This window comes from Pipistrellus hanaki, assembly GCF_964339955.1.
Source record: "Pipistrellus hanaki genome assembly, chromosome: 12".
Classification (NCBI taxonomy): Eukaryota; Metazoa; Chordata; class Mammalia; order Chiroptera; family Vespertilionidae; genus Pipistrellus; species Pipistrellus hanaki.
Window position 1 is genome coordinate 50,061,567 of NC_140514.1, and position 23,587 is coordinate 50,085,153.

General features: G+C 44.9%; 1 protein-coding gene and 1 long non-coding RNA gene across 5 annotated transcripts in view; both read left to right on the forward strand.

Moving 5' to 3' along the window:
* The first annotated feature begins 293 nt into the window (after positions 1-293).
* On the forward strand, positions 294-6,549 carry CHCHD5 (coiled-coil-helix-coiled-coil-helix domain containing 5). 4 transcript variants are annotated; one of them, XR_014796491.1, is made up of 5 exons: positions 294-551; positions 1,312-1,452; positions 1,660-1,825; positions 4,772-5,840; positions 6,319-6,549. XR_014796491.1 is itself a non-coding variant. In XM_084900700.1 (4 exons), coding segments are annotated over exons 1-4 (333 nt in total). In that variant the 5' UTR covers positions 294-549; the 3' UTR covers positions 4,796-6,549. The 4 variants fall into 4 exon arrangements, 2 of the variants coding, with proteins under 2 accessions (XP_084756826.1, XP_084756827.1); XR_014796492.1 differs by lacking the exon at positions 294-551 and adding an exon at positions 567-741; XM_084900700.1 differs by having other exon boundaries at positions 4,772-6,549.
* A 3,565-nt stretch (positions 6,550-10,114) lies between these two features.
* Positions 10,115-23,587, forward strand: part of LOC311631441 — a 47,239-nt gene continuing 33,766 nt past the window's right edge. The window contains exons 1-4 of the long non-coding RNA XR_014796587.1: positions 10,115-10,276; positions 13,054-13,224; positions 22,066-22,145; positions 23,355-23,407. This is a non-coding gene — a long non-coding RNA (uncharacterized lncRNA). The remainder of the gene's footprint in view (positions 10,277-13,053; positions 13,225-22,065; positions 22,146-23,354; positions 23,408-23,587) is intronic.

The window sequence follows — 23,587 nt, forward strand, 5'->3', positions numbered from 1 at the left end:
CGCTCCGAGAGGACCGAAGGCGTAAGGCCACGGCCGGCAGCACGCGGCCCCCGCCGGGCCTGAGTTTAGGGTCGGCAGCGAAGAGCAGGCGCGGGACACGAGTGTCCCAGTCGGTCCGGCTCCACGGGGATTCGCACCGCTGAGCGCTACTCTTCCCTAGGTGCCGGGATACAGCCGTGCTTCCCCTTATTTACTTCCGGTGCAGACTGGAGGTCGCCAGGGAAAGCCGGAAATAGGGCTGTGGCCTCCGAGCGGGCCGGAGTCGGAAGTGGCTAGCAGGGCGCCGCCATTGCAGGCCAGGGCAGGAAGCAGAGGCAGAGCGCCGCCATGGCAGGTCGGGGCGGAAGCAGAGGCAGGGTGCCGCCATGGCAGGTCGGGGCGGAAGCAGAGATAGGGCCCTGCTTTGACGGACTGGCGCAAAAAGCAATAGGGACGCTTGGCCGCTGTGTGAACAGAATAAACGAGGCGGGGAGGGCGCCGCCATGACAACCTGACACCGGAAAAGGCGGGGCGCTCCTCCGGACTGGTTCTCCTGACACCTGCCTTGACATGTGAGTAGCAGGAGCACCTTCCCTTTACCTACCGTACGGACCTTCTCCTGGAGGCTTGGTGGCCTCTGTTCCTTGAACCTCCGACCCTCCGGACTCCGCGCCGTCACCCTTCCCCGCACGTCCAAGCCCCGTCCCCTTCTCCTGGGACCGAGGACTCTCACAGCCAGGCAGGCAGCTCGCGGGACTCCAGGTCCGGCTTGGCCTTGGAGCCCCACGTTCCGCCCCCGGGTCACCCCACCTTCTCTCTTGAGTCCTACGCATCTACCCCGGAGCCCAGACCTTCAGGCCGGCGGACCCCTTCCGGACCCTGCCCCGCTCTCCGGACCTGTCTCTAGAGCTCACCTGTATATAGAACCCCTTCCCCCAGACGAACCCGGGCCCCCGCCCTACTTGGCGCTTCATGCCCCGAGGACCCTGAGACCCATGAGGGCCTCCAGTGCCCTACCCTCAGGCCTCCGCTCAGAGACAATGGGACCCAACCCCACACCCACCTGTTGGCTCCTATTCCCCCCCACCCCCAACCCCCGAGCTCTGGGTCCTACTTCTAAGGCCCCATAGCTGGGTGGTTGAGCTCCAGGACCCTCTGCCCGGACCCTAACCGCTATTAGAGTGACCAGATCTGTTCAAGGACCCTCACCATTAATCCCGAAGCCCCTGGCCAGCTCCATAGCCCGGCACCGGCCCCCGCGGCCCCCGCGGCTGGATTGTCAGACTCAGGGACCCACCTCACACTCTTCACCCCTACCCTCTTGTCCCGTAGGCAGGCGGCACTGGAGGTTACTGCCCGCCACTGCGGCCGGGAGCTGGACCAGTATGGCCAGTGTGTGGCCGCCAAGCCCGAGTCCTGGCAACGGGACTGTCACCACCTCAAAATGAGCATCGCTCGATGCACTTCTAACCAGTGAGTGCGGGACAGTCCTGGACTGGGCAGTTCGGAGGGGGCTAGGAGTGCAGGAGGGGCAGGCAGCACGGGGGTGGGCAGTGGGGGAGCCAGTGCAGGAGTGGGTAATTTGGGGGACAAGGCAGTACCAGAGGTGGGGCATTGGGTGGGGGTGGACAGTGGGGTGGGTAGTGCCAGGAAAGTCGAGCTTGCAGTGCCTCCCTGCAGCCCAGTCATCCGCCAGATCCGCCAGGCCTGTGCGGAGCCCTTCGAGGCCTTTGAGGCGTGTCTTCGGCAGAACGAGGCGGCCACAGGCAACTGTGCGGGGCAGATGCGCCGCTTCCTGCAGTGCGCTGAGCAGGTGCAGCCGGCCAGCCCACCTGCCACTGTGCAGGTAAGACCTGAGTCACCCTCAGCCCCCCCTCCCAGCACCGGCCTTCACATGCATCCAGAATCCACAACACTCTCGCCTCTTGCCCCCTCCATAGCCCCTGCTTTAGTCCAGCCACCTGTCCTCCAGGTCACCTGTCCCATGGTCCCCCTGGCCTCTGGGAACCCCCACAGTACCTGCCTCCACACAGTGGCCAGAGAGCACGTGAGAACTGAGAACTGGTCACATTACTCCTTTGATGTTGTTCCTCAACAGCTTCCTGTTCACACTAAGGAACAAAACTCCAGGTTTGGGCAGCTTCTGGCTTCCTCAGGCTAACTGTTCAATCTCCTTCACCCTGCCCCTCAGCTGTCCTGGCAGGTGTGAGGTTGGGGTAAAAGATTCTTACTCTGTTTGTTTGTTTGTTTTCGGTCTTAGTCTTTTTTAAAAAATATATATATATATAATTGATTTTTCACAGAGAGGAAGAGAGAGGGATAGTCAGAAACATTGATGAGAGAGAATCATCAATTAGGTGCCTCTTGCACTCCCCCTACTGGGGATGTGCCCGCAACCAAGGTACATGCCCTTGACCGGAATCGAACCCGGGACCCTTCAGTCTGCAGGCCAACGCTCTATCCACTGAGCCAAACCGGTTTCGGCAGGTCTTAGTCTTTTTAATGTATATGGTAATTGAACAGATATAGTATTTCTATGGTAGTACAGTTTCATGGGTGGGCCTGGGAAGTATGGCTCAGTGGTTGAGCATCAACTCATGAACCAAGAGGTCAAGGTTCAATTCCCAGGTTGCAGGCTCAATCCCCAGTAGGGGCTGTGCAGAAGGCAGCTGATCAATGATTCTCATTGATTTTTTTTTTTGTTTTTTTTAAAATATATTTTATTGATTTTGTACAGAGAAGAAGGAAGAGAGATAGTTAGAAACATCAATGAGAGAGAGTCATCGATCAGCTGCCTCTTGCACACCCCCTACTGGCGATATGCCCGCAACCAAGGTACATATCCTTGACCGGAATCGAACCCAGGACCTTTCAGTCCCCAAGCCGATGTTCTATCCATTGAGCCAAACCGGTTTCGGCCTCGTTGATGTTTTTATCTCTCTTTCCCCCCTCCCTTCTTTATTTAAATATATATATTTAAATAAAATAAAATTTTCATGGATGGGCACAATCCTATATAATAAAAGCCTAATATGCAAATCAACTGAACAGCAGAACGACTGATCGGCCCTGATCATTGGCCAGGCCTCGGGACCCTACCCATACACAAATTTCGTGCACCAGGCCTCTGGTTTAAAATAAATGTCTAAAAAAGACTCCTTAGGGGGGAAATTTTGAAAAAAGGTTAAGAAACTCAGTTTAGATGTTTAAGAGAGTGTGAGCTCCAAAGGCAAAGATCACCTCTTCACCAGCCCTTCTGGTACTCTCATCTGCCCCTCTCTGCAGCCCTGTCTTCCCTTCTTGCTCCCAGGGGAGCAGCTTTCTCTTGGCCTCCATGCTTCTTTGTCCTTCCAAACCATTCATTTTCTGGGATGGTCTCCGAGTGTTGCGAGCCAGTCAGATGGGGTTCTGATTTACTAAAACCCTTTCCATAGACCAGGTCTCAACTCGGTGCTGCCTACGGGCCCTCCCCCTTCCTTCAGTCCTGTGGTTCCAGATCCAAAGAATGGGAACTTACTTGACCTCATGTCTGTCCTGCTGTCATGATTTTATCTAGCTGTTTTTTCCACCTGGACTGCCACCTAGTCCTGCTCACCTCCCTCAGAAAACCTCTGTGGCTGAAACCGTTTTGGCTCAGTGGATAGAACTTTGGCCTGTGGACTGAAGGGTCTCAGGTTCGATTCTGGTCAAGGGCATGTACCTGGGTTGCAGGCACATCCCCAGTGAGGGATGTGCAGGAGGCAGCTGGTCGATGTTTCTCTCTCATTGATGTTTCTAGCTCTCTATCACTCTCCCTTCCTCTTTGTAAAAAATCAATAAGATATATTATTAAAAAATAAGAAAGAAAGAAAACCTCTATGATGGCCCCTCCCTATGCCGGGCTCCCACAGTCCCTGACTCCCTAATTACGGCTTACATGCCACTGCTTTGTAACCACTGCCCTCCCATCACTTATTTCAGAGAAGTTCTTGCTGAAACTGGGGCAGAAGCCCTGTCACCTGGACCTGTCTTGTGTTTTCATGAGGCAGAATAAGCGAACGGTTCAGGCCCCAAGAACTCCCTGTAGAAAGGACTTTTAATTCTTCTCAGGAGCCGAAACCGGTTTGGCTCAGTGGATAGAGCATCAGTCTGTGGACTGAAGAGTCCCGGGTTCGATTCCGGTCAAGGCATGTACCTTGGTTGCGGGCACATCCCCAGTAGGGGGTGTGCAGGAGGCTGCTGATCGATGATCTCTCTCATTGATGTTTCTGGCTCTCTATCCCTCTTCCTTCCTCTCTGTAAAAAATCAAGAAAATATATATTTTTTTAAAAATTCTTCTCAGGAAATATTCTTGACAAGTTCATGCTGTTCACGCTAGTTTCTTAGTCATATGTTGGTGATGTTTTTCCCCAAGATTTTAGGGCATCTGAATAGTAAAAAACCCCACCTTCCCTTCCCCATCTCATAGAAATGCTGAACAGTTTAAAGGGCCACTTACATCTCCCACACACACTTCCTACCCTGACTTAGTTTTCTCAGCAGATATTCAGTCGGAATATTTTTATCCACTTGTCTATCCCTCGTGAGTCGGAGACTTGTGCCTGCCTGTGTCCAGTCTGGGTCCCCAGAACCTGTAGCAGTGCCAGGCACACAATAGGTGCTCAGTGCATGCAGCAAAGCTGCCTTCCTTGCTCCCAGTGACAGTTCACTATGTCCCATGTTCATGGGCTCAACAGGCAGCCTCTGCTTTATCTACACAATCTCCCCAGGGCCGGGCACTGGGGAGATGGAGATGATGATGTTTTTCCACAGGCACAGCCACTTCCTGCCTCCTGAGGACTCTGGACCATGTGAAAACTGGACAGGAGTGACTGGCCACTTACTGCCCCCAGCCCTGAAGAGTGACTTACCAGGTGCTATTCTGGGGGCCCTGGATATGGCCCCAGTCACTGGACATCGGGACTCAATAAATAAAGACTGTGTACACCAGGCTTTGATTCCTGCCTTCAGCACTTGAGGGCCCTAGACTCCCTGGGACTTCCAGAAGACGGCACAGGACATCCCTCACTCTCCACGGGGCAACTCAGCCTGCACTGTGGGGTTGAGCGGCTCCTGCCATCAGAAGAGTCCTGAGCAGCACTCAGCACACTGGAGGGGGATCCCAGAGTGCTAAGCTCTGCATGCCTGTACCCAGATTTACCATTCAGACCTGTTGCTCCCCTGGAGGAGACTCCAAATCTTTAGAAATTGGAAGTGACTTGCCAGTGCTGACTAGACTGGCCATTTGAAGCCTGAGGCTTGTGCCCTGGCTTGGGAAAAATGAGCTAGATTGTGTCCTGGGATATGATCTTTAAGAGAAAGGCAGTTGGCCTGGGAGCTAAGGTGTAAGTCCAAGTGGTCAGGGTGGTGGGAGCAGTGCAGTCCCTGGAGGGCTGTGGGATCTGGTGGCTTTTGTTTCCAGCTCCAGTTTCCTTGGGTTGTCTACTGATCCCTCCAGTTTCTGTGCATGTTTTTGGCCAACTTCACTTCACCTGAGTGGGTTCTGCTCCATGTAACTGAGAAGTGTGATAACAGACAAGACAAGATCGAGACTACATTTCAGGATATCTTCAAGTAGGCTAGATCAGCTCCCCACGTGGTGACCTCAGGGGTTCAGGGGAACCAAATGGAAGCCTTAAACCTGTACCACACACCATTGGTCAAAGCAAGCCCTGAGACAGGAGTGACGGGGAGGGGGGGGGGGGGGAGTGGAGGGGACAGCACCTCTCAATGGCATTTAGCTTGAAAGACTTTTTTCCTGTGTTTAAACTACCATAAAAACTTCATAGTTTCCATTCCTGGGTGTTGGTGAACTATTTTTATAAGGGTTTTTCACATGATAGTGTCCTGGCCCGCGGGGCAACAACGGGGGTACGCAGGAACCACCTAAGAGAATGAAACAAACAAGGAATGCGGAAGAATGGAGGCAAGACAAGGTTCTGATCAAGCCTCAACTTTATTCTTTGAAATGGCTGTATATATACAGCAGAAACAAAGGGGGGCAGGGTTGCCTATGCAGAGGGGTCTTTGGCAGTGTATAATTGGTTTAGGCACTGAGTGGCAAGGTGGTAAGGTATCTGGCAACACAGGATTGGCTAAGTGCCAGGGCGGTGTAACATTCCAAGGTGTAACATTCCAAGGCTGGGCTAGCTATGGGGGAGGATCAGGAAGGGGAAGTTGCAAAGATGTTAAGCGGCAGGTTAATCTTATCTTCTGGCCAAACCCTCAGGGCACCGCATAACTTCTGCTAGAAGGAACTTAATTCTATTTCCTTAAGACTGAGTTGCTTGTCTCAACTCTGATGGCTCCCAACATGATAGGAATTTTCAAATTGCTATAAATTTGTTAAGAATATCATAATTCTTGTTTTAAGGTCTACAGAATCTAGTGAAAGCCCCATTTTCCTTTCTGAAGTTGGTTATTGTACCTTTTTTTTTTTTTTTTTTTTCATCATCTTGACAGGACTTTCAATTTTATTAACCTTTTCACAGAATCTGGTTTTGGCTTTGTTGATGACTCTATTTTTTATATATTAAATTTTCTTCTCTTTATTTCCTTCTTTTTGGATTTAATGTTTTGTTTTGGGGGAGTAGGTTGTTTTTATTTTGTTTGTTTGTTTTTGCCTTTTTGACGTGATTGTTTATCTCACTGATTTTCAGTCTTTTTCTAATACATGCACTTAAATTTCCCACACAGCATGACTTTCTATTTTGCTTTTTTAAATTTATCTCAGATACAGAAATTTAAAATTGTGTTCCTTAATTTCTAAACATATAGATTTTTTTCTAATCATCATGCATTTGGGATGGAAACATGTTTTACATGATTTCCATTTTTTTGAAATATGGGGAGACTTTATGGCTGGGTACACAGTCACTTGTGAATAATCCTTGGTTCTCGTTACACTGTCTAACTTGGATTCTCCCAGAACCAGACAGGGACAAGGATTTGAGAGATTCCCCCAAACTGCATTAGAGGGCAGTGGCAGTGACAGAGGCCAGGAAAGCAGCACCTCGGGCACATGGTCAAGCAGTTATCACTGTGGGCAGCAGCATTACCCTCTGGGACAGTTGAGAACACACTTCCCACTCCAGGTGCAGGCTCTTTATACACTAAACCCCATCATTCACCTTGTCGAGGCTACTTTGGAGGCTGGAGTTTCAAGTCCTTGCCACTTCCTGGGATTATATCAATGGTGGCCCCATTGTGGTCATTCACTTTGATGGCCACTACCTATTGCCATAGCTACCATTGCCTAAGCCTGTTATGGCTGCCTCATCAGCATTTCTGATTGTCACTCCCCTCCCTTGCTCCAAGAGGGGCCACAGCTGCTCACCTTTTCCTTTTTTTGAGGTTTATTGGATTCCCCTGGAGGACAGACAGCCAAAGTCCATCAGAAAGAACCCCTTGGCCAGGACCCCTTGTGGGAAACAGGGAAAGACAAGACTAGAACCCAGGCCAGGTTCTGGGCTCCACAGGAGGGGGGACATGGATCACTATGATGGGAAAGATGCCCCAGGTCCCAGGGGAGACTGTGCTGAGACCTCAGGATTCAACATGGGGATTCTTTGTCCCCAAAGGCCAATCCTGGTCACCCCAGCTCAGGCCCCCAAGTCACCCACCTCCAGATAATCCTCTATCCTAGTCTAGTGACCAGTATCTTCAGAAGAAGTCAGAAATTTGCCAAGGAAGGGAATACACTGGGCAAATGGGGTGAGGGTGGGCTAAGTCCCTGCTTTCAGGTGCCCACAGACCCTCCCCTGAAAACCTCCCACCTTCAACCTCCTGAAGGGTTCTCATGTGGAGCAGCCCAGGTGCCTGAGGACCTCCACTCAATTGCTTCCTCCCTCACTCTCTGGGAACCCCTCTTGATCACCTCCCAGGATCTCCTTTGGGCAAATCACAGGGTCAGTGGTCCCAGGCCAGCCCCACTCCCATATCCATCCTGCACCCAGCTCCCCCAGGCCCTCCTCTTGGTCATTTCTAAGGGAGGGCTTCAGGTTCTGTGGGCACAGGAGGTGGAGCTGGAGCCCTTTTGTTACCCTGGCCTCTGGCAATCCTCATCCTCGGGGCAGGCAGGAGGCAGTCCCCTTGGAGGTGAAGACAGAAGGAGCAGCAGAGCCCTGGATCCTGAGGACAGGCTGGGCCTGTTTGGTGGGGAGGGGAAGGAGGCAGGGAAGGATGAGAAGCCCAGCACTGGCACTTCATCGCAACAGGCTGCCAGGACCTCAGCCGCCTAGGAGGCAGGTGTGCCCACTCAGTCACATGGCACATCTGACAGGCGTGGAGAAACGTGCCTCAGAGCAGTGCACCTGAGGGAGAAGATATGAGACTTATCTGGCTCCTTCCTGCCCTATTCCTAGGGATCAAACTTTGCCCCCTGTATCCTCAGGCCAGGGAAATGTGTGGATAGTTTGGTTTTAGGGAAATGACCACAGAGAAAGGCAGGCCACTCAAAGTTCTATGAGTGACTCTATCTTACTGTGTTTGGGCTACTCTGACAAAAATACCATAAACTGCATGGCTTATTAGCAACAATTTATTTCTCATAGTTCTGCAGGCTGGGAAGTCCAAGATCATGGTGCTGGTAGTTTCAGTGTCTGCTCAGGGCCTGCTTTCTGGCTCATTGACAGCCCTCCCTTCACTGGGTTCTCGCTTTGTGGAAGGGGCACTAATGCCAGTCATGAATGCTCCACTCTCATCCCTCAACACCTCCTGAAGGGCCACCTCCAAACACCAGCACATGCAGCACATGGTTTCAACATCGGAATGGGAGGAGGGGGGGCAGCCCACAAGTATTCAGTCCTCTCAGCAAGCTCCTTCTTGGAGTGAAGTCTTCTAAGAAGTGGCATTCTCAGAGTCAAACCCTGAGGGTTGGCATTCCAAATAAAGAAACGAGGATGTACCCAGATAGCAAGACCACAAAGTGCAAGGAATGTTTGGGGACTCTCAGGAGATCATCTTAGTGCAGATATAAAGTTTCAGCCAATTTTACTTTTCTGAATAAAGAATTTAAACTTTAGTCCTAACTGGTTTGGCTCAGTGGATAGAGCATCGGCCTTTGGACTCAAGGGTCCCAGGTTCGATTCCTGTCAAGGTCATGTACCTTGGTTGTGGGCACATCCCCAGTAGGAGGTGTGCAGGAGGCAGCTGATCGATGTTTCTCTCTCATTGATGTTTCTGACTCCCCCGACTCTGTAAAAAAAATCAATATATTAAAAAAAAAGAATTCGAACTTTATTTCTTAGGCCATAAGTTGTCTATTGAATATACAGTGGATATGTTTACTGATTTGAGAGAGGAAGGAAGACAGAGAGAGAGAAAAAAACAAAACACATCGATGGGAGAATCTTCAATCAATTGCCTCCTGCATGCCGCCTTACCTGGGATCAAACTGCCACCTAGGTATGTACCCTGATTGGAAATCAAACTCACAACCTTTTTTGGTGTCCAGGAGGACGCTCAACCAATTGAACAACGGGGTTGGGGCTTCATTGATATTTTTAACCTAGAGATTCCACACAACGGTAGAGTAGAGCTCAAGACCGTTTTCTAGTTTCCATCAATGTGATATTGTAGTTAAATCCACGGAGGGGATGGGGATAGGGTAAAGCTGGGTTTCTTAATCCAGGTCTAGGGATCGCCTGGGGGGGTGTGTCTGTGAAGCTCAGAAATTGCACGCAATGTTTCTGTGAGGGCCTCCATGTCTTTCCTCAACTTTTCCAAGGGTCTGGCCTACAGGGTAAAGATCACTAGCAAAGAGAGAAAATCAGCATGCCCCTCACTTCCCCAATCCCACTGGGGAGTGGGCAAAACTGGCGTGAAAGGTGGTAGTTCACAGTCAGGAGGCAGTTCAGGCCCGTAGTGACGGGACCTGGAGAAGATGTAGAGGCCAGGAAGGTCCTGTCACAACACAGATTCCGCTGACTGGGTCCTGCTTCTGGGCTCTGCGCTGGGGAAGGAGGTGGTAATGGCTCCCCCCCCCCCCCCCCCCCCGCCGCCCCCCACTCTTCCCCGCGGGCCGGGCGGATGCCGGGACTCAGGCTGCTGCACCTCCCGCGAGACCTTCAAGGCCCCGTCCCCGGGCCCGGTGCAAAGCAGGACGGGACACCAAGATGGCACCTCCGTTTGATTTTAGAGCGGGGAGCTAACGTCCGAGCTCCTTATCTGCTGCTCGCTCTCCCTCTGGAGCTGGGGACGGAGTCCCCGTGACCGACTCTGCTGTTGCCCCGGGGGCGCAGCCGGGCCGCGGCGCCTGCCGTGTCCCGAGTCCCTCAGGTGGGGAGAGGGGCCGGCGGGCGGCCATGCTGGTCGCCGCGTGTCCCTGACCCCGCACCCGACCGCAGCGGGCGGCGCGGGGCCGGAGGGCGGCCAGGAGCCCGGGCGGCGTGGCCTGGGGGCCGGGCTTTGCGGCGCCCCTGCTCCCCGCGCCGCCCCTCAGCCCCCTTCCCAGCGGGACGCGGTGGGCCTCGCTGTGTGAGGCCCAGACTCCGCCTGCGGGCCTCCCGCCTCCCCAGGGGCCCCCGGAAGCGGCCCTTTTGCCCAGACTCAGACCCAGTGCCTCTGTGCATTCAGGTTCCTCCTGCTGCTCTGTGAAGTCCCGTGTGGTTCAGGGTTCGGGCTCTGGAAGAGGGGCCACACGCAAATGAAAGAGACAAGACAAGAAATACAGTAACTTGGAAATACTGGGAGACCAGGTGGGAGCCCAGCTCAATAGGAAGGACTCTGCTTGAGCAATGGCCTCGCCCAAGTTTTTGTTCAATTTGGGATACACCTGTAGCCTTAAGCAATTTCCAGTAACAGGCTGACTATCTTATCAGTAAGGATTTACATAACTGGTCAGGAAGTTTCTTCAGCTCCCATTGTCTGTTCTAAACAGTGGGTATACAACCCTGACCTTTGCCAGAGCTCAAGGGTCACCAGCCTTCTGGGTTCCTTGCCCACACCTCTCTGCTAATGAATACAATGGGTGGCTTCCCCTGTACTCCCACAGGCACTATCTCAGTCATGTCCCATGTTTAAGTGTTCGCAAAACTGACTTATCAGAAGGGTACAGGTTAAGATTTGGTAATTTTTATCAAAGCTAAAAATAATTGTTGTGGGTTCGAACCCTGGTTCAAAATAAGACCACTGGAAGCTGATGATTTATTTTAAAAAGCAGGCAAGAATTTATTGAACTGGCCAGGGCAGCCGCAAGAGCACCACATGCAGGCAGACTCTAAACGACTGCAAGGCTTTAGGGGCAGGTAGTTATTTTTAAAGGTTCTGAGAAGGAAAACCCTCATTCTACAACAAACTGTTGTCTGGAATTTTCTGCTGTTCTTTCTAGATAAAATGTTGCTTTCTAGTTTGCTTTAGCCTGTTTGAAGGATGATGAAGATAAACTTAGCTGTCTGACCTTGCAGGCCAGAGACCAGATATGCCCACAATCTCAATACGATGCCAGGTGTATTTTTTTTTTTTAATTGGATAGAACAGCATTGTTTTCAAGGCCAGCATCGAGATAATCACTAAGTGCACATAGGGCTGGCTCTTGAATGAAAAAGAAAGTTCTGCCTGTAACCTTGCTTAGAATTTGAACTCATCCTCCCTAAGCCCATCATGCGATGAACAAAGGAATTCTCTCCAAATTCTCCCCCTGCACCGTCTGACCGCTGGGAAACTGCAACAGTTCAAACCACAGAAATTTTCCTTTGTTCTAAATTCTAAATCCTAAAGACTATATTCTAAAAACTGGGGTCAGCCCGCAGGGTCATTCCCAGTCACATCCTGCTGGACATTGTAATGTGGCCCTATATTGCAGAAACAGAACTCAGAGGTTAATCTCCAAAAGTTATGGCCCCAGGCATAGGAAAATTGCCTTAGCAGGTTTAAAATTCAAACAGCCGTTTTTACCAAAGTATGGTTGCCACTATATTTCAATAATGACCTTATTGTAATATAGTTTTATGGCTGTTTATTTAGTCATATAACTCAGGAATTTATAATGAGAATCACTATGATTATAGTCCATTTAAAACCTCTTTCTTCACTTAGTATGTGGGGACCAGATTCATGTTATTTGATGGTTAGATAGTAGAGTTAGTAATAGTCCCAGATGCCAAAAACTTAGTTTCTATAGGAGAAAAGAAATGCCACATAAGTAGATAAGGTACTAGTTTTAAAATAGGGTAATGAGAAATAAGTGCATATTAAACAGTCAATCTTTCTCATCTTAATTCCATTTCTTTTTTTTCTTTTTTCTTTTTAAATATATTTTATTGATTTTGTACAGTGAGGAAGGAGAGAGATAGTTAGAAACATCGATGACAGAGAGTCATCGATCAGCTGCCTCTTGCACACCCCCTACTGGGGATGTGCCCGCAACCAAGCTACATGCCCTTGACCGGAATCGAACCCGGGACCCTTCAGTCCCCAAGCCGATGCTCTATCCACTGAGCCACACCGATCTCGGCTTAATTCCATTTCTGTATCCTTATTGGGATACCAAAATTTCCGGAAGTGGAAGTCTATGTAGTTAGGAATCTAAAAACCTTTCTCTACCCTGTCCATTTTGACAGTTGGGACAAGGGCAGGAAGGTGAATGTATATACAGTTTGAAGTACAGAAATCTGCATGGTGGGTAAGCTCCCCCAGTAACCCATGTGCACTTCACTGCCGCCTCTGAATCACCCCCTCCCAATATACTTAATTCGTCTTTTTAGTCTCCCAAGAATGTTGGTTTAATTTTTGGATATATAGGTAAGGTCTAATTTTTGTTTATATTTTTGGCATTATAAAATGGTCATGTAATAATAAAATACTTAATATAGAGAATTCTTGAGTAAATTCTCATTTTTGAAATCCTGTAAGATATGGTATAATACATACACTCACATCCGCCTCCTCTGTTAATCAGTGACACTAAACCTAAGAGTTGGATTTGAACTGAGTCTTACTCCACAGACAGAGAGTAGGAGACTTGTATCTGGATTGCTGTTCAATTTTAATTAATAAACCTTGCTCCATACTCTTGCAAAAGAAATAAAAATAGCACTTAAACATGTCTTACATAGGTAAATTTTTAAGGAAAGCTGGCAGTTAAGGAGAGGCGGAAGTAAAATTGGAGAAGTGGATTATGACGAGGAACTCTATGTGGCTAGAAATATGGTGATCTGGAGCAAAAGAAGTAAAAGCCAGGCATTGGCTGTTTACAAGGCCTTTACAGTGACAGTCCTGTTCAACAGGTGAGTTTATTTGAATTTTAGTATCTGATTGACTATTGAATATTTTTTTTTAACATATTTTATTGAATTTCTACAGAAAGGAAGGGAGAGGGATAGAGTTAGAAACATTGATGAGAGAGAGTCACCGATCAGTTGCCTCCTGCCCACCCCTGACTGGGGATGTGCCTGCAACCAAGGTACATGCCCTTGACTGGAATAGAATCTGAGACCCTTCAGTTCGCAGCCGATGCTCCATCCACTGAGCCAAACCAGCCAGAGCTTGAATAATTTTTTTAAAAAAGCTTTTATCTTAAAATTTAATAGAAATAATAATAGAAAAAAGTATAATGATCCCAGTAGCTAGATATATGTTTTAACGTGTAGTGAAGATAATGGTAGGGAAATAAACAATTTATTTTCTATATCATCACTTTTTTACACTGTCCTTTGTCAATTTAATGGTAATGTTTAAACATTTGAGCAATTCAATTAGTTATTGTCAAAAAAAATTTTTTTTTAAATATACTTTTATTGATTTTTTACAGAGAGGATGGGAGAGAGATAGAGAGCTAGAAACGTCAATGAAAGAGAAACACCGACCAGCTGCCTCCTGCACATCCCCCACTGGGGATGTGCCCGCGACCAACGTACATGCCCCTGACCAGAATCGAACCTGGGACCCTTCAGTCCGAAGACCGACGCTCCACCATTGAGCCAAAGCACTTTCGGTGTCAAAATTTTTTTATAAGACTTATATTCAAGGGTATCCTATATAATAAAAGGGTAATATGCAAACTAACTGAGGAACAACCAAGAACCATTGGTCACTATGACACTCCCTGGCCACCAGGGGCAGATGCTTAACATTGCCACCTGGTGATCAGTATACTTCCTTGGGGAGCACTGCTCAGCCAGAAGCCAGCTCATGGCTGACCAGCATAGCAGCAGGGACTGGAGCCTCTCTCGCCTCTGTGGCAGCACTAACGATGTCCGACTAATGGCTTAGGGGAGTGGGCCTAAGCTGGCAGGTGGACATCCCCCAAGGCGAACCCGGACTGCAAGAGGGAGTAGGCTGTGTTGAGGACCCCCCTCCCCCCAATGCATGAATTTTCATGCACCAGGCCTTTAATAAGAATTAACACATGATTACATTTGGTTGCATTTGAATAAGTAAAAATTAGGTTCATAGTAAAAATACTCGGAGAATAAGGGAAAGGAAAAAAAAAAAAACTAATTTGCTATCATTGCACATGCTCAGGTTGCTGGCTTGATCCCCAGTAGGGGGCATGCAGGAGGCAGCCAATCAAAGTTTCTCACCGATGTTTCTACCTATCCTTCTCTGAAGTCAATAAAAATGTATTTATACTAGAGGCCTAGTGCATGAAATTTGTGCACTGGAGGAAGGGGGTCCCTCAGCCTGGCCTGCACCCTCTTGCAGTCTGGGACCCTTCGCTCCTTATTACCCGCCTGCTCAGTGCTCCTTACTGCTTGGTTCTCTGCTCCTGAGCACTAAATGCGGGGGTGGGAGAGGCTCCCGCCACCACTGCTGTGCTCACCATCTGTGAGCCCGGCTTCTAGCTGAGAGGCGTCCCCCCTGTGGGAGCGCAGTGACCACTGGGGGCAGCTCCAGTGTTGAGCGTCTGCCCCCTGGTGGTCAGTGCGCATCATAGTGACCAGTGTTCTGGTTTGTCTGCTGTAATGGTCGTTTAAGCTTTTATTATATAGACTAGAAGTCCAATGCATGAAATTCATGCACAGATAGGGTCCCTAGGCCTGGCCGATGATCAGGGACGATCTGTAGGGCGACCGGCGGGGCAATCGGAGGGGGGAAAAAGGGCCCCCCACTGGCACCCGCCTTGGCTGGGGCCTGCAGGTTGGGGGCAGCTCCTGCATTGAGTGTCTGCCCCCCTGGTGGTCAGTGTGCATCATAGCAACCAGTCGTTCCAATGGTTGTTCCACCGATCAGTCGATTTGCATATTAGGCTTTTAATATTATATAGATACATATTTATATTTCATAAACTTATATATAAATTTATATGTATATTTATTTATATATAAAAACTATATATATTTCTAACTGATTAAAGAAAAAGAATAAAAATTAGTAATAAAGTATTTGCCTTGCCTTTTTAGGAGCTTTCTGGTTCATCTCCAGTTAATAAAGGAAAAGCTTTATTTAAAGAAGAATACCAACTAATAAATATAGGAGTTGTAGAATTTGAAAATCACTATTCTTTGTAACCTCTGATTCAAACAAGGATTGTAAATGGGATAATAATGCTATTGTGTCAAAGGTATTTAGCATGACACCAAGGTGTCACCCAAAGTGACAAAACAAATGCATCTCTACTCTGAAGCTGCTTGTTGTCTCCTCCTCAATAACTTGGTGGGTTTACCATCACTGATAGGGGACAAAGGACTCTTTTAAAATATATATATATATATATATATATATATATATATATATATATATATATATATATTTTTATTGATTTTTTACAGATAGGAAGAGAGAGGGATAGAGAGTTAGAAACATCGATGAGAGAGAATCATCGATCAGCTGCATCTTGCACACCCCCTACCGGGGATGTGCCCACAACCAAGGTACATGCCCTTGACCGGAATCGAACCTGGGACCTTTCAGTGCACAGGCAGATGCTCTACCGCTGAGCCAAACCGGTTTCAGCTAAAGGACTCTTTTATACCTACAGGTATAATGTAGCATGGAGACATGATGTCATCTATTTAGTTTTCTTCCCTAAAATATTTGATATGAATATGTAGACCTAACTTTCAGTTACAGGAAACATAGAGGATCAATTTATAAAATGAGATGAGGAATGGATAGAGGTATAGATGAAACAAGATTAGCCAGAAATGGAGAAATATCGATGTTGGCTGTTGGGAATTTATTATGTTACTCTGTTTATTTTGTATATATTTGAAATTTTCTATAATAAAAACATAAAGAAAAAAACACTATGAGATGCAATTGGATAAATCCAGAATATAGGATAGTCTACATTCTGGTCTCCTTAAAGAGTTAGCCATGAAGGGGGGAAAAGGTGGGGCCTGTTCTAGGTTAAAAGACACTAAGGGACATCACCAAATGCAATATTTTTTGCACTGTGTTGAATGAACTTTGATTGAGTCCTGGTTCTAGAAAATTCTTAAAAAAATATTTTGGGGAAAATTTGAAAAAGTTGCAAATGGACTCAATATTAGATGATGTTAGAATTTTTTTCTTAGGCAAGATGGTGGTTTTGTGGTGTATGGGAGAAAATATTTATTTTGGGCAAATGCATGATGAAGTCATGATGTGGGAAATTTTCAGCACCCCCCACTCAAATCCCCCACATGCACATAAGCAGATAGGGCATAATGTTTACAACTGTTACATTTATTTATTTACTTTTAAAACATATTTTTATTGATTTTAGTGAGGAAAGGAGAGGGAGAGAGAGGAACATCAATAACATCATTGGTGAGAAGAGAATCATTGATCGGCTGCCTTCTACATGCCCACTGCTGGGGATTGAGCCCGCAACCTGGATATGTGTCCTTGACCACAATCAAACCCAGGACCAGTGTGCAGACTGATGCTCTCTCTACTGAGCCAAACTGGCATGACGATATCCAACTAGGCCTTAATAACTGTTAGATTTAGATAAACAGGTGTTCACTGTATTGCTTCAACTTTTCTTACTGAATATTTTTAGAATAAAAAGTTTCTGGGGAGAGTATATTTATAGCAGTTGTATTAATTGTTGAGCTATTGACAAGAGATTTCAAGACTTTTTGACTAATGTTAAATTCCTTAGTGGAAGCACTGAAATCTTGGTACATAGACATTGATTTTTATTTTTTATTTATTTATTTATTTTTTAAATATATATTTTATTGATTTTTTTACAGAGAGGAAGGGAGAGGGATAGAGAGCTAGAAACATCGATGAGAGAGAAACACTGATCAGCTGCCTCCTGCACACCTCCTACTGGGAATGTGCCCACAACCAAGGTACATGCCCTTGACCGGAATCGAACCTGGGACCTTTCAGTCTGCAGGCCAACGCTCTATCCACTGAGCCAAACCGGTTTCGGCTAGACATTGATTTTTAGTGTTTCCCCCCATTAACTGTTTCCTGATGAACATTGTACCCTTCTAACAATATATTGGGAATGATATACTGAATTATTTCTAAACTCGAGGGCATGTGTAAAAGCATTTCTGTCCAGGAGTGTTGAAGCCAGCGACCATTTTGATGATATTTCCCCCCCATGTAACCATAAGGTTAGTGTAGTTGTGAAAGTGGCATGACGATATCCAACTAGTTCTTTTTCTTTTTTAAAAATATATTTTTATTGATTTCAGAGAGGAAAGGAGAGGGAGAGAGAGATAGAAACATCAATGATGAGAGAGAATCATTGATTGACTGCCTCCTGCACAACCCACATTGAAGATCGAACCCGCAACCCAAGCTTATGCCCTGACCTGGAATCAAACCATGACCTCCTGGTTCATTGGTCAATGCTCAACCATGGAGCCACGCTGGCTGGGTCCAAACTTATTTTTTGCTTCTATGTTTCCATCCTAAATTCTACAAGGGATGATTGTATGTTTACTAGATTCCATGTATGTGCAGTTAGATGAATTGTCTCTTTTGTCTCCTTTACCTTAAGATTGCTTGTAAATAGAAGAGTAAGATTTTTAATTTCAGTCCTTTTGGTCTGGAAAACATATTGTTATTTAGTCTTACTACATGGAGGAAGATACTTTATATTTTGGTTAGGAATCAATACCTGGTATATGTGACTCAGATTTAGTTGAACAGATTAAACAGATAACTAAAATGCTGTATGCAGATAAATTAAAGTGCCATGTAATAGCAGTGTGATGAGAGACAGGGGGACAAGCTCCGAAGAAAGGATTTCTCAAAGAAATTGCTGATTGAACTGGAAGTTGGGAAAAGAAGGGCATCCTAGGCAGAGTGAATCAGCCAAATGATTTATGAAAAAACACGATGTTTTCTAAGTTCAGAATGGATGTACAGAGAGTTTGGGTGTGAAGAGATGCTTATAGGTGCTGAAGGGCCTTGTTTGTACCTGGGAGGTTGGAATTTAAACTGTACACAGAAGGAGCCTATCAAGGATGTTAGAATGGAAAGTGCATCTCCAGTTCTGTATTTTGAGAAGATATGACTTTGGTGGCAATGTGTAGGATTGGCTGGAGAGTAGAGAAACTGTTGTCAAGGATACTGTTTTATGAAAGTTCAGAGGGCAAAGATTGGCTCTGAAGAGAGAAGACAGAGATGAGAGACAGAGCCGAAGGAATGTGCAAGTGGCTAGTGATGTCTGAGACATCAGGAGTAAGGAAGAGTGTGAAAATACTATTGGGATGGGGAAGGGAGTGGGCTGGGAGAGATTAATGGGGCAGGGGGAGGTATATAATACTTTGAACAATAAAGATTTAAAAATAAAAATAAAATACTGTCTGCTTTTACAGACCGGGAGAATGAGATTTCATAAAAGGAAGCTGAGTCAATAATAGGTACAGTGTAGATTTTGGACTTTGAGGTGGGAGTGCAGTTCTAATGCCGGTTCTTCCTAACTCAACAACCACAGAACAGACAATTCCATTTATAACTGGACAGAGGGCTTGAATGGACATTTCTCTAAAGATATGCACATGGCCAATGAGCACATGAAACAGTGCTCAGCATGTTTAATCATTAGGCAAATACAAATCAAAACCACAGTGAGATACCATGTCATACCTATTGGGATGAATAATACATAAAAAAGTAAGTGAGGATATTGCAACTGGAACCCTGAGATAACTGGTGGAGAAGTAAACAATGCCACTATGGAAAACCATTTGGCTGTTTCTCAAAAAGATAAACCTAAGCAGGGTGGTGGGATCAATGGGGTAAAAGGGATACCTATAATATTTTCAAAAATAAATTTCAAGACAAATTAGGGGGAAAAGTTAAACCTAGAATCACCATATGATCCCACAATTCCCTTGTGGGTATATATACACAAAAGAATTGAAAGCAGGAACTCAGTTGAACACCAGTGTTCATAGCAGCATTATTCACAGTATTTGAAATTGGAAACAACCCAAGTGTGTGTGGATAAATGACTGGATATACAATATGTGGTATATGCCTAGAATGAAATATTTAACCTTTAAAATGAAGGAAATCCCGAGATGTGCTACAATATGGATGAACCTTGAGGATGTTATACCCAACATAGCAAACACTGCATAATTCCACCTTCGTGGGGGTTACTTTTCTTCAAATAGGCAAATTCATAAAGATAGCAAGTACAAAAGAAGCTGAGGGAGGAAGAAATGGGGAATTGTTGAATTGGTAGTTTCTGTTTGGGATAATGGAAAAATTCTGAAAATGGATAGCAATGAGGTTGCACAACTTTATTAATGCTGCTGAATTTGTACACCACAAAATGGTTAAAATGATAAATTTTACATGTATATTTAACCACAATTGAAAAACCCATAAAATACCATTAAATAATTTCAAGTAAGTGATTGCTAGGCATGCTAGTGAAAATTGAATGGCATTTCCTAGTTTATATTTTTGCAAGATGACAGGAAAGTTTAGTTTCTCTTAAGATTTTTTTCTGAAGTGAGTCTAGGAATGTCTAAGAATGATAAGATCATTAAGAAATATGTAGATTATGAATAGTTCATCTGATATTCTTTAGTTTTATATAGGACATAGGGTCAATATAGGTTGAGCCGCTGTTTGAGGTCACTTTTGTGGCAAGACTTCTATCTAGTAGGTTTTAAAAAATTTTTGTCTATTCAACATAAAATTTATTTGCACACATAGTTTATCTTTCCTTATAATATTTATCATTAATTTGTCTAATTTTACTTTACCTTGCTTTTTTTGTTCCCTTTGTGCATGTGTTGAGCTGGTGAGGAGATTTTGTGTGTGTGTTTATTTATTTTTAAAATATTTCCTTTTGAAAATATTATAGATGTCCCCTCTTTTTTATTGTCCCCTTCTAGCTCACCATAATTCTTATTTAGATACTACCCTGTTTCCCCGAAAATAAGACAGTGTCTTATATTAATTTTTTCTCCCAAAGTTGCGCTAGGTCTTATTTTCAGGGGCTGTCTTATCTTTCCATGCGCTGGGTCTTATTTTCGGAGGATGTCTTATTTTCAGGGAAACACGGTATTTGTTAATAGGCTATTATTTAGCTGCAATTTTCTTAGATAAGCATTTTGTTTTAATTTTAGACATTTATTATATCACAGGATAAGTCTGAAAAAGCCTACAATAAGTTTCTTTTGGGAATTTTATTGAATTTTTAAATTCTAAAAGTATACCTCTTTTTTTGTTGTTCAAAATAAGGAGACATGAATAATGGTGGTTTTGCCTAAGCATTTTTATATTATTCATTAAAGGAAGAGTCACACATCTGGAGAAGGTGTTGTGGAGACTGTGGGAATGACAACAGAGGATTTAGAATATCACTGAATTCACGTAGGTATTTTGATATTCCTTTCATTTTTCAGCATCGTGATTATTTTTTTAAATGTTTTTATTGATTTCAGGGACAGGAAGGGAGAAAGAGAGAGATAGAAACATTGTTGATAAGAGATAATAATCTGTTGGCTGCCTCCTGCACACTTACTCCTGGGGAAAAAACCAGAAACCTGGGCATGTGCTCTGGTCAGGAATTGAACCATGACCTCTTGGTTCATGGGTTGATGCTCAACCACTCAGCCACACCTGCTGGGCCAGCATTGTGATTTTTTTTCTATATTCTTAGGTCCACTTAATGTGAAAATGGAACTTGAATTGTTTTTGATTGATTTTTTTATTGTTTAAAGCAGAGGTTCCCAAACTTGTTTGTGCCGTAGACCCCTTGCCATGTTTTTCGGTTTTGGGTAGACCCCCTACTTACCTGATATTGATTTTTTTGTAAATTTCTAACTGTAGTGAAGTTTAGTGTTAAAATTTAATAAAAAATAATGTACCTACTTTTCTCCGGCATTCTCAAACAAAATAACACTGATTCACTATAATTTGTATGATAAACTACCAGTTTATATTTTTTAAAATATTTTCTCAGCACTTTCCTATTCAAGATTCAGGAAATGAATGAACGTATTTTTCTCACATTCATATTTATAGAGTGACGAATTGAACAAGTCGGTGCAAGTTTGCGAAGCTTTGAGACAAAAATTGGCAAGAATGTTTACTGCGCGTATGCTTGTAACAAGATGATACTGGTATATCATTATGTGCAGGTTTTTATCCTACAACTTACACAATTTTATAAACATATAATAAATTTTTTACTTCATAGGTACTTTTATAAATAATTTATATGTTTTTATATTATAAGATAATATGATGTAAGTAAATAGGTACTATCAGTGTATGTTGAGATCCACTATCGTGGACCCCCATTTTCATTTCATGGACCCCCAAATTTTTTTTTCGCTGACGTAGACCCCTTGCAGGTTGTCATAGACCCCTGGGGGTCGATATAGACCACTTTGGGAATCACTGGTTTAAAGTATTACATATGTCTCCTTTTCCCCCCATCGACCCCTCCCCGATCACTCTCACCCCCCTAATTACAAGGAGGCTTGCTTTAAAAATCAATACCTGTTCCTTCTTCTCGGGATTGGGAGTATTTTCTGAATTCAGACTACCACCAGAAGGTTGAGCCTCACCTTTTGAACAGATCTTTATGTCTGAGTCCTTTGGAATTTTCTCAGATAAAGGATGAGGACTTGTCACAGAATTTCAGTCTGGATTCTTCTACACTTCTCTTCTCTCACATACCTTCAATATTTTTTCTTCTTCACCAGGTCTTTGAGGAGCCTACATTGAATACTCTGATGGGAGAAGGAATTCATTCACTTGTTGACCTCCTAGTTCAGTTGGCAAGGTAAATTCTGTGTGTAGAGTGAAAACTTCCAGGAGTGCTCAAGTGACTCAGAAATTGGCTTCTTAAGAACCCAGAACATTTTTTGTAAAACAGAATTGTTTGAAGATATTGGTTGTGTAAGGGTCTGTGAGTCATCTTTGTCCTAAGATCAGCAGGAAGTCAGGAAACATGTTAAACCCTGGGGGTGATCCACAGAGCATTTCATGTTGACAAGCTGACTGGCTGCACTGAGGAGGAAGTTCTATAACAATACATCTCTGCTGTAACAATACCTACCTTCTGTAGGTGCTTACAGTTCAGAGAATTGCAGTTTGGCTACCTAAGTTGTCAACACGGTCAGGGAGTCATGATCCCCATTTAGTGATGAGAAAACCTGTCTGACTGTGTTTCCAAGACCAGGATGCTTGGCTAGCTGTGGGCTCTCTGCTGCGCTGTGCTGTCACCTTTTGTGTCTTTCAGGCTCCTAGTGGATCTACATTTAGATGGTTCTAACTCTGCACTTTTACAGCCTTGCCAACACTCTGTTTGGCACTGAATCCTAAAGATCACACACTTGAGTGTTGTAACCCTTGATGATAAAGAGAATTGAATGGAATGAAAATGTCAACATCTGAGTTAAGATTACAGCACATTTTAAAATTTTTGTTATCTTCCTTGAGATACTGAAGTTGAATTCTGAGACATGGCAGTTTTAATGTTTTGATTTCTCTTAGGACAAATTATTACTATCATGAAAATTATTTTGTGATGAAATGATTTCCAACCCTAATTGTGGAGTCTGGTGTTTTTCACATATCTTATTTAGTTTTAAAACTTCACAGTGAATTAACTGGTATTTCCCCATTTTGGGGAAGAAAATATTGAAGTTCTAGAGATGGTTTGCTGAAGATCACATGGCTAATAAGTAATGGAGGAGAACTTAGAGCTCAGTGTGTTTACAGTAGTTTCACCTCCACAAAATGGGTCTAGCGAAAGGAGTTCAGGTTGCACTTACCATATTGGGCACTGGAAAGTCCAGAAATAGAATAAAGGGATTCTAGATTTGATTATCTTCTTCCTCACAGGTAAGTTTTTAATTTGGAAAGCTCTATTGATGAATCCCAACTGTTGGGGTAAAACATTGTAACACCTTCCTTGTTATTTCTATTTTATATATTCTTGTTGTTTTAGGGACTTAAAATTGAAGTTTTACTTATGTCATTACTACAGGGATCACACAGTGCTTTTCAGAACTACTGAACACGTATGCACAATTGATCGAGGTAAGCATCTGTTTTGTTAAAGATTTTGTGAACAATATAGTGACATTTGCTTGTATTTCTCTTAAGTTTAGACTCTATATCATAAACTGGACTCTGAATAGTGTAGAGCACAGGTGAGATGATGGGAAGTCAGGTCCTGTTACTTCTCTCATACTCTCATTCTTGAGGTCCCTTTCTTCC

What these genes read in the sequence shown, in the direction of transcription:
- CHCHD5 (XM_084900700.1), top strand. An exon ending in GCTCGATGCACTTCTAACCA is followed by an intron (nt 1,453 to 1,659) that starts GTGAGTGCGGGA and finishes GCCTCCCTGCAG; the next exon opens with CCCAGTCATCCGCCAGATCC. An exon ending in GCCCACCTGCCACTGTGCAG is followed by an intron (nt 1,826 to 4,771) that starts GTAAGACCTGAG and finishes GTTTTTCCACAG; the next exon opens with GCACAGCCACTTCCTGCCTC.